Genomic DNA, 16,304 nt, shown 5'->3' with positions numbered 1-16,304 from the left:
AGCAGGAGCCCTCCAGAGGACACACATTTGGTCCCCCCCTAAGTAGTGCCAGTGTTAGGGAAATTGGCCAGTGAGTGCCTGCTCACTGTTTTATCCCTAAGGGATCCCCTTCTGTAGTAGCCCCTGATGCCTCTTTGATGGAGGTTTGTTTTGTTAGCCAATCTTTGTAGGATTTGTGTTGCATCTTTGCACTTGGCTTACAGGCTTCGGGTAGGGCAGGTAGAGGGAGTGCCTGTCCCTGGATGAAGCACTGATCCAGAGAACTCCCAGACTTTTCTTGCTGCTGGTGACTGCTTGTCTCGTAAACTTCTGGAAAGCCAGCAATGGCTCAGGACTACAGGTAGAGTGTCCCATTTTCCGACCTTGTCTATTCTGAACTCTGTCTCTAAAATACCAGGGAAGGCGTATATCTCTCCTGGGTCATAGGCCATCAAGCTTGTAGGAAAGAAGCGTTTTGTAGTTTCAAAGTTTTGAAGAACTTTAAGCTAAAGACATGGACTTGTAAATGAGCCAGAAATGAAAACTTGAAATGATAATTTCTCCTCCCAAAGATAGTATCTCTTGAAATAATGCTTATAGGATGATCATCACTGAAGGAGAAGAGATTAAAGGGGAGTTGGGAGAAAAGAAGGCCTACCAGGCTTAGTACCAGCGTCTCCTTGATTCTGAAGCAAGCAGAGTCTGTGCCCAGGGGAGGCTACAAGTGGGATGTTTCCTCACTATCCTGCCAAGCACCTGTGTTTAAGGGAGTGACTGACCCACACACTTACATGGTTTTATAAGTTTTGACAGTGAGGAAAAAGTTTTCCTGTTAGGCTATATTTGGAGTTAATTTCCTGTTGACTTTGCTGGTATGCGTTGCGTGTGTGTGTGTGTAAGCAGAAATGTCAGCTCTGCTTTATGTGTCTTTTCCTGGAGGATAATGATAGTTATTTACACATGAATAATAACTTACAGCATATAAAATATTTTTACATATGTTATTTCATTGGTTTCATATTCTGTCTTTTTGAAGAGGAATTGAAGTTGTTGACTCCAGAAGACATAATAAAAACAGTACCTTACTGTACTTTCCATAGGACAGTAGAAGGAACAGGAACTTTAGAGTCAGACCTAGTTTGAATTCTGGCTTTTCCATTTACTAGCTGTATGACCTTGAGCTTTAGTTGTCTTATATGACCTTGAGCTTTAGTTGTCCTAATTGGTAAAATAGAATTGATTAACATTTACTTCGTAGGATTGTTTTAGAGTAGTGTTAAATGAATTAACATGTTTAACATATAGGCATAGTGCTTGGCACACAGTAGTTAACTGGTAAAAGGAGGCCTTAATCATGTAATAACATAGAAACAGATGGTCAACATCAGGAAAAGAAGAGCATGCAAATGTCCTAATTTTGTTAATTAAGATGGTTGCTATGAATGACCTTCACTTTGACTCTGAGTTCCTTGGCAGTCTGGGAAACTGACTTTCTGATACCTTACCATTAGGAAGGAGAAACATACCATTTTCTGAAGGCAGACGAAGTTTGTTTTTTAGTTTTATATTTTAATGAAATTTCTGATATGGATATCTTTGGAGTCGGTGAATTATATAATAGATAGTAATCCTTACCCTTTTCTTTAGTGAGAGTTATGTTCTCTTTATTTTTTTGTTTTTACAACAACGAGGACATTTCTTTACCATTTTTACAACAAATGCTTATGTGATTTCGATTTCCTATAGCTCTCTTATGGTGACTGCCGATAAAATACAAATGTTTTATGTGAAATTGCAACTCACTGAAAACCGCCCTGTAAGGAGCTGAGCTAATGGTGTGTCTGTGTAGCTTTCCAGTGATCTCACTGACAGAAGAATGGAGCTTCAAATACCCAGGGGCGTGGGTATTCATCACACCCCTTAGATCGTCTTCCTTAAGTATCTCTTTTCTTCAGTTTGGATTTTGTAAGAGTTGGACAGCAATCGATTCAAGGCCCTGAGTCCTGTATTCTTTATTCTGTATTTCCAACTGAAGCAGATCCATAGACTTTGGAAAAGAAATGGAAGGGTTGACTTCCTACTACAAAGTTAGAGCTGTGTAACATGCTCTTGCCTGTATAAAAACATTATTTTGTTTAATCTTTATAAATAGCCCTGGGAGGGAAAGGACTAATCAAACATTTGCTTCCCTCTGAAGTACCAGATATTGGACTTTTCCTCCATTTAAAAATGGGAGGCTGACTGAGTGTTGAGAGATGAGATGAAAAAACCCATTGCATTCCCTCCTTCTCTTCTCCTCCATTTCGTGGGTCATAAATGCTGGGCAAGGATTGCCCTGTGCTTTATCTGTGTGACTGTTTCTGACCTGGAAATGACTGTCATCACTTCTAGATAACACCAGTCCTGGGGCAATTGCTGAATGAAGCTCACATCACAAACAGATCGTGGGATTATAGTGACCAGGGAGAGATCCTAGTTGGAGTGGGTGACTTTTCCAGAAGGCGAAAACAACACGGCAGACAGGTGACTGCCTTCAAAATGCGGGGAATGCCCGTTGCTCTGTGTCATCCTTGCTGGTCAAAGGCAGATAGAATGAGAGGAATTTGAGTCACAGAAGAATTTGCATGTGTGTTCTTTTATGCTTTTGTACCTTTTCCTCTATGCAGCAGTGATCCTAGAAAACAGGAAAAACTGCTGTGATCATAATCAATATTTAATGTAAAGAAAAACTGATGACGGTTTGTCACTGACATAGGGCAAATTCAGGCCTTGGGCCTGGAGATGAAGCTGGCTGCTTGTGGAAGTGCAGGCAGCTGCCTCCTTGGATGAGATCCACAGTCTGAAAGTACAAAGAGTGGCTTAATTTCAGTGGATCCCCATGGAATCTCAGATGTTGTACCTTCCTTCCTGTGCTTTCATAACAACTACTCAACCCTCTGGGGGCTTGTGTAATTGGGGTACCATGCCCAGAAAGAAGATACACATGCCAAGAGAACATCTGTGCTGGTTCGTAGATGCCACACAGCCAGTACTTTCTGGATTGGTTTTAGGTTTTAGATGTTTCACATTTGCCTCTATGCAAGACTGCCTTCTAGTGACCACCTTGCTCCCTGGCCCACTTTCCTCGCTCTGTTCCCTGAGCTTCCCCAGCCTTTATTTCCCTAATTCTGGGGAAATAGACTTCCTGGCTGTGCAGATGAGACCAAGGCTACTGTGAGGCCATGGCTTTTGTTGCCTCATCCACCCTCCTCATCATGGATAGTTCAGTCGTAACTGGCGTTTCCTTAGGGCCTCTGAGTGTGTAAAAGGGATGTGCTGCGGGGAGAGTTGAATAAAGGAAAGATAGTTTGGGCTGAAAGGTCCTCTACTCTGGGGGCTGTTCTTATGACAGACTTTATACCCAGGAACCTTAACCAAGAGTCTTCTTTCTGTTACTGAAACTACCCAAAAGAAGCTAGACTCCATGACAGGTTCAGAATCTGAGAAATGGAGACTGCATTGTTACTAACATTTCATGTGGAATTTGGGGACTGTGTAGTTCTCTCTGACCCATACCCCCTGCCCTGCAATCATGAACAGCTATCCTCAGCTGCCTCCCACCTCTTGCCGTCTTCATCTTGTTACTGAAGATTCTTACCCTGCATGAAAACCTCTAAGCCCTGCTCTCCCAACTCCCGTTTTTTGTAGAGCTTTTGTTACACTTCTCTCTGCAGTGTCGCCCTCTTTTTCTGCTAACCTCTTGCATTATTCCAGGGAACACCCTTCTGCTATTGAAAGACGGACTTGCCCTTATTTCCTTTTCCTTTTTCTGTTCTTATGTACAAAATTAACTAACTTGATTTATTTATTTTTCTTCCCAAAGCCCCAGTACATAGTTGTATATCCTAGTTGTGGTCATCCTAGTCCTCTTACGTGGGATGCTGCCACAGCATAGCTTGATGAGTGGTATGTAGGTCTGTGCCCAGGATCTGAACTGGTGAGCCCTAGGCTGCCAAAGCGGAGTGTGCGAACTTAACCACTTGGCCACGGGCCAGCCGCTGATTTTGTTTTTTAGTAAGAGAAGTACATGCTCATTGCAGAGTTTTTTTGTTGTTGTTTTTTTTTTGGTGAGGAAGATTTGCCCTGAGCTAACATCTGTTACCAATCTTCCTTTTTTTTTTTTTCTCCTATGCTTGAGTAAGATTAGCCCTAAGCTAAACATCTGTGTCAGTCTTCCTCTATCTTGTACGTGGGATGCCTCCACAGCATGGCTGATGAGTGGAGTAAGTCTGTGCCCGGATCTGAACCTGTTAACCTGGGCTGCTGAAGCCAAACGTGTGGAACTTTAGCCAGTTGGTCACAGGGCCGGCTCTCTTTGTAGAATATTTGTACGTAACAAAAAATATTGGGAAAAAAGTAAAAATCACATATCATCCCTCTAACAGAAGTAGCATAATTACTGTTAATTTTTTGGTATATATCCTTTGGATCTTTTTTCATATATATTCTAGATAGACTTTCTTTTTTACTTGTATCTTTTTTTTTTTTGAGGAAGATTAGCCCTGAGCTAACATCTGTGCCCATCTTCCTCTATTTTATATGTGGGACGCCTGCCACAGCATGGCTTGATAAGTGTGTGTAGGTCCACACCCAGAATCTGAACCAGCAAACCCTAGGCCACCAAAGCAGAACGTGTGAACTTAACTGCTGTGCCACTGGGCTGGCCCCTATACTTTTTAAAAAAATTCAAATACAGCATTTTGTTTTGGAACTTACTTTTTTGACCACTAATGTTACATGGATGTCTTCTCTGGACAGCGTATATAGAGCTACTCTGTAATGTTTAATGCTGCATAGAATTCCACTGTTTAATGCTGCATATAATACCATTGTCTGGGTGAATCATTATTTATTTAATTAATCTGCTAACAATGGATTTTTGGGTCGTTTGTTATTTTGCTATTAAAAGCTATGTGGTGATAAATATCTACATATCTATATATCTGTCCCTACTTGTATGAGTGTAACTTCAGGATAAATTTCTAGAAATGGAATTGCTAAATCAAAAGATATGTAATGTACTTACATTATTTAATAGTATCTTTTAAATTTTAAGTATATGGAAAAGAAAAAACTTGGTATAATAAAAACCTATGTACCCATCACCCAAATTTAATAAATATTAACATTTTACCATATTTGCTTCAGATCTCTTATTTAAAATGTTTTCTTCATATAACAAATATGACTAAAGCTTTCCCCAGTCCTTTCTTCCCTGAAATCGATATGCCTTATTACCATGCATAGCTCATCCTTTTAAATATACGTGCCCATAACTAATGTACAGTATTGTGTGTTTTAAAAATTTTATACACATGACACCATTCCTGATGTAACCTTTTACAGCTTGATTTGTTTCACTCAGTGTTGTTTTTGAAAAGTATGCATGTATAAATCATTCAGTTTAATTGGTATGTAATGCGCCATTGTATGATAGTGAGAGATGGTTAAAGTCTTTCTACTTTTTGTGTATTACAAACAGTGCTATGGTGAACATCCTTGTTCAAGGAATGTGCAAGAGTTTATATACGCCAGCTACCTGCAGTGGGGTGCGTGATTCTTCAGCTTTACGAGCTTATACCAGATTCCTGTCTATAGTGATTTTGTGTTTTTACTGGCAATGTATAGAGTTTTCATTTCCCCAAATGTTTGCTAACGCTTGGAGATTCCATGCTTCTCAGTATTTTCCATTATGGTGAATATGAAATAGTATCTCTCTGCTTTAAGTTGCATTTTCCTGATTTACCAGAGAGATTGAGCATTGTTTAATATGTTACTGATTATTTCAGTTTCCTTTTCTTTGAATTGTCTGTTGATATCTTTTACTTGTTTTTCATTTGGGTTGTCTTTTTTTGTATTGATTTTCGAAGTTCTTAATATCTTTTGATTTTTAATCATTTGTCCGTTATATCCTTTGCAGTTATTTTCTTTCTGTCTGTGGTTTGTCTTTTAACTTTGTGTAGGGTGTCATTGTGGGCATGTATTTTTCAGAGCTTTTGATATATATCTGTGTTCCTAAATTGTCCTCTAGAGAAGTTGTGCTGGTTTACAGTACTTCCCACAGTGTGTGAGAGTGCCCCATTGGCCACACCCTGCCTGACTAGCAATAGTTTTTCATCTTGCCCTATCTGATAGACAAAAAGTGGTATTGCCTCTTACTTTTCACCTTTTCCTTGAGCATTCCTACCTCTTTATTATAGCTGAAACTTGGCTTTTCCCTGACGATCTCACTTGCTTTGTGACCCTCTCTAATGAAGCAACATCATCTCCTCCCCGTGACTTTCATTCACTCCGCACTCATGACCTTGCTTCCAGCCCTGCCTGGCAACCTTTCCCATTTGAAGTCAGTCTCTCCCTTCACATATATCTCCTCTCCTCATTCTTAGTGCTGACTCCCTCTTGATTTCCCTGTTAATTGCTTACAGTCTTCTTCAGATGTCTCTTTATGGCATAACCAGGACTTGAGAATTCATTCTGAGAATTCTTCAGTGCTCAGGACTCACAGTCCTTCGGTCTTTTTCACTCTAAAGACTTCATCTTCATTCTTGTTAACATACTCACAGCGTGGCCATACCTTTGTCCTCATCACTTGGAGCTATTCCACTTTCAGGATCCTAAACTCTGAAATTCCCTTCCCTCCCCAACCTCCTGAATGTTTATACCTCCCATTCTTTCATTGCCCCCTCCACTTAGCTGGATCTCTGGCCTTTCCCTGCTTGTATAGCCTCTGAGCCACCCTCAGGACTGCCTACTTACTTTCATGATCAGCCTCATCCTTGAAGACAGGAATTCCAGTCATGCAGCTGATTACCTGAGTTCCTTCCCTCTCTTATCCTTCCTGCGATCTTCAGTCCTGGTGGACTAGTTGGTCAGATTTTTCTGCTGTAGCCCTAGATTTCTGAGTACTACTTCATCTTTTAGAAGCACAGTTCCTGACCCATCATTCCTTTCTCAGAAAATTTCTGTGATTTCCCAGAGAAAAGATAAGATCCTTAATTTGGCTCTTAAAGGCCTCAGATCTGACATTTCTCCATCTCTCCAACTGTCCAGTTAAACTCCCATCAGACTGCACATCTCACTGTTCTTCGTGCGTTTTCTACTTTCCTCCCTCTGAGACTTTGCTCCTGGGGTTCCATCTGCCCAGGATTGCTTCTTTATTCTTTTGCCATTTGATCTTCCAGGCCCAGTGTAAGGGCAACCCTCTCTGTGAAACCTTCCTGCTTCTTCAGTTGGAAGGAATCCCCGTCTATCTAAATCCACAGCATTTCATCTCTTTAATGGCACTTAATTTCGTCTCTCTAATGGCACTTAAAATAGTCTTCCTGGTATTTGTTATATTTACGTGTCTATTGTATCTACCTTACTATGTAGGCTCTTTGAGGATGGACCCATGCCTTAAGCATTTTGGTGTCCCAGCCAGCACTAAGCACATTAGTTTACACAAGGTTGGTGTTCAGTATGTTTTAGTTGAACGCACATATGATTGTGAGTGTGAATGGAAGGAGGAGAGACTGTTTCCCTGGCTTATCAGAGACTGTACTTAAAATTTCAAACCCCTTCCCCTGCTCTAGTGAGTAAATAATCAGACTTAGCTTGACCTGGCCCAGCAGAAGAATATACCAAGCTTCTGACCCACAGTGTAACTTGGGGAGCATGACGTTTGTCCTATTGTAGGAGCAGGAGCCTTGAGTACCAAGAGCACCATCAGGATGTTTTTGGGTTTAGGGAGTTAGGCTGGCTACATTCTATGCACTGTAGGGGAGAGGATTTCAAAGTAAGACAGGAAAGGAAGACCTTGAGAATGCTTTGGCAGAGGTAGGAGCATAGGGACTGGGGAGCATGGTGACCCTAAGGTGAGGGTTTTGTTTCGTTAAGTCGGGCTAGTCTCTTTCCTCTCTACCTCCCAGGACGGAGCCTCAGTTGCATATGGGAGAACAGTCTGGCATGATATCTGCCATTCTTCCTGCCGTGGGACCTTGAGTCACAGTCTAAGTCTTCATCCCAAATGCCTCCTGTCTCATTCTATCCAACTACTGTTAGTCCTTAAAGGTGTGGCTCACATTTCCTCTCCCACAGAAACCCTGTCCTGAGCTCCTGCAGCACGTCCACCTCTACCCATTGTACTTTAGAGTAGTTTTAGTCTGTATCTCTCATGTAATTATTTCCTATTGTGTCTTGTTTCCCTGAGTTAGTCTGTGAACTCCTTGCATGCGAGAATCACATCTCATATTTTTTTCTCTCTGCTTAAAACAAAGCAGTGGTCAGTAATTAGTATTGATTTTATTGAGGAGCCTGATACTAGAACTTGGAAGATTATCAGTAGTAGAAAAACTAAAGATGGGAAAGGACACGAGGGTAAAACTTAGCCTTGGGCTGGTTCTCCAGAGTCTGGATCTGGGGAGGCAATGCCTATTCATCTTTACAATCTCCTAGTGTATAGGGGAGGGGAGTGGGTTTCCTGAATTCTGGCTTTGAAGCTCTGCCTTCCAACAGTAGTCAGCATCCAGGCAGGTGAGGGAATGAGGTGTTCAGGATGTGCCCTCCAGGGAAGAAGAGGCAGGACTGATGGCTGGGGCCCCACACAGCAGTGACAGACTTGGGGTGAACTGGCTCCATGCCAGTTCCCCTAATACACGGGAGCCCTAGGCACACAGAGTAGATTGGAGCTCGAAGGATCCTTTACCAGCCCCTTTCCTGAGCTGGAAGCAGAAGGGGGAACAGCAATGCAGTTGGCCGACTTGCCTTTTCTGCCTTAAAGTACTTTGTTTCTGTTGCTAACAACAGACATGGGTAGTGTAAATAAAACGCAGACACTCAGGCACATAGACACATATGTGGAGACTGAAAATTTGAGTTGTCAGGGGCAGTGGGAGGGACTGAGGTGGAAGGGGACTAAAAATGTGTAGCTAAGTCTCTGAAGATAATCACTGTGCCCTGTCCTCCTTCCACCCTTTGGCGATGGGCCTGCCGTTAGGGATGCTGAGTGGAGGGAGCCTGGCTGTCAAGTAAGAGATGATACAGTCTGGATGCCACAAGTTCCAAAGCCTAGGTGCTTGTTACAGTTGGATGCCAAGCTTTGCTCAGGCAGACCCTCCTCCAAGCTACATGCTAGGGATCTGAGGGTTAATGGCAGCATCTTTCCTTCTGTCCTGCCTTTTCTTTAAGGCTTTGCTCATTGATTCCTGTAGCACTCACGTGCGGTATATGTTGATCGGCAGCAGCAGTGGCCTTTATGGCAGCCTTGACCTAGAAAAGCCCCCTGACATCTGCACCTAAACACGTGACTGGTGTTTTGGGTAGGCTTCTGAAAGGCGTGAGCTTCCTCAGTATGGACTGAGACTGTTTAGCTTTGCCGGGAAGGGTGCTCTTACTAGCAGCAGGCTGAATAGTTAGTATTCCAAGAAGTAGCAGTTGTGTCTCATGTGAGATGAGCTTATGCAGAGACTTGAGGTTCAGATAGATTGTGATGAGGATGGGCGATGAGGAAGACCATGAGTCTCCCTTGCTGGAAATATAAATAGGGACGGGTTAGATGTGCTCTCTTCCCTCCTCCCTGGATCTAAAAGGTATCTAAGATTACATCTGGAAAACCTCTTCTGTTTCTGATTCAGGGGAACAAGGAACTGCGCTGATGTGATATTCATATGATATGTCACTTGGAGTTACTGTATGTGTTACTACAGGAGTTAAAGGACCCAAAGTACATGTGAATGGGATACCTATTTTTACAACTTAGAAGGTATGCAAGATTATCCCGATAATAATAACAATCTGGTTCACATTCTGATAACCTTTCTTGAGTAGGAGAGAGAGGAGTAGAGTTCCTGTTAGGGTCTGAGAACTGCCTATTACTCTGGAGAGGCCTAAGGGAGTTGCCTCCCATGTGACCTCCATCGTCTGTGTGGTCACGATGGCACAAAGTCTGGGAACTCCTGAGGAGAGCGTTGGTTGTTTTTCCTTTGTTCCCTGGCTTAGGGCAGGGGTGTGAGACTCTGTGCCTGGTCCTTAGGATGGGTAATTAACCAGGGCTGTTATTGAATGGAGTTGGATTCAGTCTAGTTCTGAAGCTCATAAAACTTCAAAACAGGGCAGGAGGCAGGGTGGACAGAGAGAATGATGGTTCCTCTAATAGAATATGTTCTAAAGTACCAGGCCTGGGTGCATTCTTGGAAAGACTGAAGGAGAGGCAAGAAGACTTATCCAGCTGGACTTCATGTCCTCAACCACCTTAGCCCCTACAGTGTCACAACAAGCTGCCTGTGAGGTCTGGTTGTTAACTACCCCACCTGCCGGTTCAAGTGAGCAGGGAGGTTCGTGTTGAAGCCCCTCCCACCAGTTAGGAATATGTAGGACTGTGTTGTTTTCCTTACTGTGTCCTCAGTGTCTGGCCTAGTGCTTGGCAGAGAAGAACTGCTTAGTCATTGTTTGTGGATCAAATGTTTTCCCAACCTAAGCTAAAGAGGGGCCTTAGACTGAGCCTTGACGCACGGTTGGGATTTGGATAAGCAGAGAGGAAGGAGAGTACTCCAGACTGGAAATGGTTTGAGCTCAAAAACATGGAGGCAGAAATGGACAGGTTTGCAGCAGGAAGTGTCCTGCCTGGAGAGAGAAGTGTGTGTGTGTGTCTGTTTCTGTGCAAGTCTGTGTGTCTTTGTGTGGAGAGGAATGGAGGGTGTGGTGGTTGGGTGGAGGATATTGAAGAGGAGGAAGGAAGGAGAGAGAAGCAAGATTGGTTGGTAGCGTTTGACAAGGTTCTGGAGGAACTGGGGGAATCTGGATCTGGTGTGACTGGTAGTTAAGGAGCCCAGAGGAATGACATGATGATATTGATGTTCCAGGATGTTTAGAGTGTCATTTATGAGCAGGGAGGACTGGAGAGGGAAGAATAAAGGTAGAAATACTTCACATTTGTTTAGTGCTTCCCATGGGCTTGCACTCGATAAAGTGCTCTATATTTAATCAGAGACCATGGTGGTAAACCAGGTATGAGACAATGAGCTGGAGAAAAATTGCACAGAAGATGACATAGTTAGCTTCTTCATATTTGGTTATATTTGGCTCTTACTTGGTTAAATAAGAAATGGCTTCAAGGTCATCTTCCTGGGCTCTGCTTCCCAAAACTTGTCCTTGAAGCCGCTGAGCTGGGGCTGTTATCTGGCTCAGCTGGGCTGCTGAGCCTTTGCATACTCCCTGCCAGGAACTAATGTCCTTGGGCCTCAGCTGGGGTGTGTCCCCAATCCAGCCATCTGGAAGGTCAGAGAAATTAGCCTCTAGAATGTGCCCATTAGTGCTTCGAGGGGTTACAACCTGTCAGTGGAATCCTAAGCCTGGGAACTGCTGCTCTCACAGGGCTTCTCAGAGTTGGAACAGGCTAACTGTTCTAGCACTGCCTGCTCCCTTATTTGGACACTAAATTTTCAGGGTGAGATCGGACTTCTCCTTTGGTTTAGGAGAGTTTTTTTAAGGATCTGATATCTTTGTGAGTGATTTTGAAGGAGATAGTATGATATCAGAGTCGTACCTTTCTTCGTCTGATTCTTTCGTTGTCCTCCAGCACATCCACTTATAAGACCAGGGTGGGGCCCCTGTCCACTCACTTGTTCACTGTCCCCTCGCCTCAGTCTTCCTAGAGGAGAAATGGATAACATGTCATGGAGCCAAGTGTCAGGCTGGCTGAGGCTCGAGAGTCTGGCTCCAGGGCTTGAGGGTGATATTATGCCCAGCCTTGGAGCTTGTTTCTTGGGGATCAGCCTTTGCGGATCTTACTGTGTCCATTGACTCGATGGATTTGCAGTTTATCAGCCCAGCTGCATGTGGGGCCAAGGTGGGTGCGGGGGGGAGTGTGGGTGGTAGTGGTGATGGCTAGTGGTGGTAGGTGATAGTAGTGCTGCCAAGGGTAAAGAAGCCTTTTTGGCAGCTTTGGGTGCACACTTCCCCTGCCTACCCCACAGTGTGGACAGCCAGTTGTACTGGAAGCCCAGCTCTGGCTTTCCTTCTGGTTGACCCCTGCGAACCTCAGGAAAGTGATTCAGCTCATGGCAGTGACATTGGATCCTATTGGAGGAAGGGAAAGCAGGAAGGAGAAGAACATGTTTCTGTCAACAAAGGTGTGCTTTCACTAGTTGGAACTCGCTGTAAAGGCCGCCTTCAGCCTTTTGGGTGATTACTGTGGGCTTAAAGTGTAATGCCGTTATGTGGAATAGGCTGTAAATCCCAAAGACACGTAGGGCTGTGGAGTGGAGGTAGGGCCTCACCTGCAGTTGCCAAGAACCCAAGGTGAAGGCTGGTTGAGCGGAGAAACTGCTACTGTCCGGAAAGAAAGCACATTTGGCAGTGGTAAGTCCTTTGCACGCAATACCTTATTTAATCTACACAGCAGCATTTTGTGGTTGGAACTGTCATCTCCATTTTATAGATGAGGAAACTGAAGCTTAGAGAGGTTAGCTAGCTTATGCACGATTTCACAGCTAGTGGAGGCAGAGTTGGAATTCATGCCCAAGACAGCTCTTTTCCTGTTATTCCTTATAGAGGAAACCATGACAAGCCATTACTTTCAATAAACTTGTTATTGCAGAATAGTTTTAAAGTTGCAAAGATAGTATGGAGAGTTCCTGTAGAGGCCACAAGCCATTAATTTTTTCCTACTCTTCTGGTCTATTTTATAAAGATTCATTGGGGGTGGGGCACACATTTGGAGTGAGGACATTTTTTCCAAAGATTCCAACTTGGTGATTTTTCAGCTAGGATTTTTGAAAGTCCATCAGATATATCATTTCTTTCCCAGTTCCACTCTGTCTCAACTCTGCTGGACTAGGCTAGACCTGGCTTTGACATCTACTTTTCAGAGTCAAACACGCTACTTTCTGACTCTCTCAGTAGAGTTGGATAGCAAGTGAGTTTCAGAGAGTTAGGAAAAGCTGGTAGCTGTGGGGAAGATGCTTAGCAGCTTGGCTTCTGGACATTCTTTTGTCTGATGGGGCTGTGACAAGGGAGTGTTAATAGCTTCAGTTGGTTTTTTGTGACCTGGAGCCAGAGCCCTACCTAGGGACATAGGGAGTATCTCTGTGGTGAGACCTGTTTGCTTGGATGTTCCCTTGAGTCAGTCTTTGCCTGGTGCAGACTGGTTTGAGGTGGTTGCCTCTCTGAACCCAAGCCTGGGTCTGCAAGCAGGCAGGCTGACTGTGGGCAGGATAATATCCGTGGGCAGCTGGTGTGCTTTGCTTTGGGCCCCAGGCACATTCTCCATTTAAGGGAAAGGGGTCTGCAATCTTCTTGGCTCTGGGTGTGAATGGGCTGGCCTGAAGTTTGCTCATGGCCTTTGCTGGATGTGCTTTTTCAATGAGATCATTCCAGAATTACATTCCTATGAAATTATATTTCACTCAGGACGTGAAGCTGGATTTGTGTAAAAGCATTGGCACCAAAACTCAGGGCTCAGAGCGGGGCAGAAATGAGAATAGGGATAAACAGCTCTTCTTTAGAAGAAGAGGAGACGGAAAGAGAGAGAAAACAGTTGTTAAAGGATTTTACATTTAAAATTGATACGCTGTAAGCATAGCCAGGGAGTCGAGACTGCCACTCAGTCTATGGAAAGGCAGACGTGATGTTGTTGTCCCAGCTGCCTGCCACCCCTAGGCGGTGTGGGCTTACCCCCCACCTAATTTTTCTCTCTTCGCTTTTTGTGGTCTCTCTGTCTCTGTCTCTCTTTCTGTGTTTGTCTCTCTCTGTCTTTCTTTCTATCTCTGTCTCTGGTTCTCTCTTTCTCTCTCTCTCTCTGTCATACACACACACATGTGTGCGCACACACACACACAGCCCCTCCATGCTGTCAGTAGGAGATTGTCTTACTCTGTATGATTCTGCCTTGTATCCCTGTGTAAATGCTGTTCCCTCAGCTTGGAATGTTCTTCTCTCCTTTTGTCTGCTGAGAAAACTCCAGTCGGCCCTGCTGTCTATACTCGTTAGCATCGCCCTCTCTGAAGTCTATTGTGCTGCCATCAGACAGAGTTATTTTCTGGTACCTCTGTGCTATCACTCCCCTTGTGCCTCCACTCTTCTGCACTTCTCATTTGGTGTGTTTGGAGGGCAAGGAATATCTCCTCCAGTACCTAGTACAGCGATTGGTAAAGAGTAGGTACTCATTAAATGATTGTTAAAGGAAAGAACTGAATGAATGAATGAAGAGTTGGATATAAGTGAAAGTTGAGTATTGCAGGCAGGGCAAGCCACAGAATGGTGGCTCACATAGCATAATTGACATCAAAGGCCAGCAGATAGACTTGCAGAAAAGGTAGCATGTGTGTGTACACGTGTGCACACAGAAGTATAGACAAGTTTGTGGAGTGGTAAGATAGAACATTGAGTTCTAGGTTCCACAGGCAAATTACAGAGATTGGGGCTAGACTCACTCAAGGTTAGATGAAACTACTTCCTGAGTAATCTTTGCAAAGCTGCAGCAGGATGGAGAGGAAAGAGCTCTATAGATTTGGAATTGGGGATTCTGGGTGGTGGTGGTAATAGTACTTTTAATAATAACAACAATAATAACATAGTCTTTACTATGGACCAGACATCATTTCGTATATTAGCCCATTTATCCTTACAGTAAGCCCTATGAGGTAGCTATTATTAATTGCTGACATAAGAACTGAGGTCACATGGCTACAAAGTAGTTCTAGATGTGGTTCTGCAGTTACTAGTTGAGTGACTTTGGGGCAAGACAGCCTCCCAGAGCCTCAGTTTCCTTCTTGTAAAATAGAGAAAATGCCTGTTGCGTTTAGGCTCCTGGACTTGTTTGGTAAAATGAGATAACATGTGAAAGTGTTTTTGTAAAGTATAAAGCACTCTCAACCGCTTTGGAGTCAGTATTTGGGAAGAAGGGGAACTTGCAAAGTAATTGTGGTTTAGATGTTGGGCTCATACTTGATGAGTGGGTCACAACTGTCTTTCACAGCTGCACTGAGCTGGCTAGTGGCTGTATCTTTGATTATATTTAGAATCAAGATTTGAGCTGCCATTTAAGAATCAAGGAACCGGTTTTTGTTGGAGCCAAGTATGTATGTGAAATGTCACTAGGGATGGATCTTTAGTGCAAACCACCCCTTCCCTCCTATCCAGGGAAGTAGTGGGGAAGCAGGGTAGTGGGCATTTGCATGGGGGGAATTGCTCTATTGGACCCTTGGGAGCAGTGAGGCCACTGAAACTGGTGGCAGAGAGGCTGGTTCAGAGAGGAGGCCCATCTCAGCTCCCACAGTCCAGCTGGACAGCAGTGGACTGTAGGATTCTATGGGCCAGTGAGTGTGACCCCTTTTTCTTCAGGTGGGAAATTGGTGGGGAGTTCTAGAAGTTGCCTTACGTGGCTATTGCCTTGTTAACAGAGACTGGGTCCAACAAAGTGGTCCATTTTTGTGGGCTCTGGGCCCACAGATGTCCCAACACTTGGGCTTGGGAGTGAGCTGTGCTGAGCCAGGCAGTAGATGAGGAAGTAGGGTGAAGGGGACAGAAGCGGGAGTGTCTCTGTGTGCAGGCAAGGAAGAGCAGTGTGGCCCTTCTGAGGCCCCGTTGCTAACCAGTATTCTCTGGACCTCCTAAGAGCCAAGTAGCCTCCTTTATTAGGTCTGAGCTCATAGTGCCTCCAGCCTGACAGTTGCCTGGATTGGCCATCATGCCTGTGTGAATAATTATAGGTCACCGAACAGAACCACCAGTCAGCTACATCCCTCAAAAATGCCTAATTGTAGGCTACAAATATGAAAATATACAAAAGCTTAGATACATGTCATACCTCATTACAAAGAGTGATGGTATGAGTCAGATGTGACTTGGGTGGCTTTTAGTATGTTGGGAGCTGCTTGGTGAGCACGCCAGCTGGCCCAGAGGAGGGGAGGAGGCATATTCCCCATGCTCCCCACAGGGGGACTGGAGGCTTAGGGAAAGGGGAGAAAATAGATGCTGTGACCATAGCTTGCTCTTTATGTCTACACTTACACGGCCAAACCAGTGTGGTTCCCTGATAGCAGACTTGATTCCTCTTGGGGAATTATCTCTAGCACCAATATACAAACCGCATTAGAAAATAGCACATTTGAGTCTCAGGACCCTTGGCATTTGTGAGTGTAATATTGTTGGATTTGGCTATTTCTAACACTCCTGAAGGCCCATGATGGGTAGTTGTTTGTAAATCCAAGTTTGAGACATAGTGCTGCAAGGACTCAGGGAAGCAGGGTGTGTTGTTGCAAGTGAGCCTTTCCCAGTGCCCAGCGTTGGCATGTCTGCTGAGCTCTGTA

The 16,304-nt window shown here is 44.1% G+C and overlaps 1 protein-coding gene across 50 annotated transcripts in view; it reads left to right on the top strand.

Annotated features, from left to right (window-relative positions):
- DENND2B (DENN domain containing 2B) overlaps nt 1–16,304 on the top strand; it is a 176,808-nt gene that overhangs the window by 89,570 nt on the left and 70,934 nt on the right. The window contains exons 1-2 of one of the 50 annotated variants that reach the window (XM_070274717.1): nt 10,510–10,594; nt 11,970–12,354. The exons of 44 other annotated variants lie outside the window; for them this stretch is intronic. Coding sequence is in view for 1 of the 6 variants with exons in the window: in XM_070274697.1 (XP_070130798.1) it covers nt 10,575–10,594 (20 nt within the window). In the remaining 5 variants the exon portion in view is untranslated. Of the gene's footprint in view, nt 1–10,484; nt 12,355–16,304 lie in introns of those variants that run through there. 5 more of the 50 variants (XM_070274697.1, XM_005612149.4, XM_070274696.1 and 2 more) reach the window with 5 other exon arrangements.

This window comes from Equus caballus, chromosome 7, assembly GCF_041296265.1.
Source record: "Equus caballus isolate H_3958 breed thoroughbred chromosome 7, TB-T2T, whole genome shotgun sequence".
Lineage (NCBI taxonomy): Eukaryota > Metazoa > Chordata > Mammalia > Perissodactyla > Equidae > Equus > Equus caballus.
This window is presented reverse-complemented; position numbering and strand designations above follow the sequence as displayed.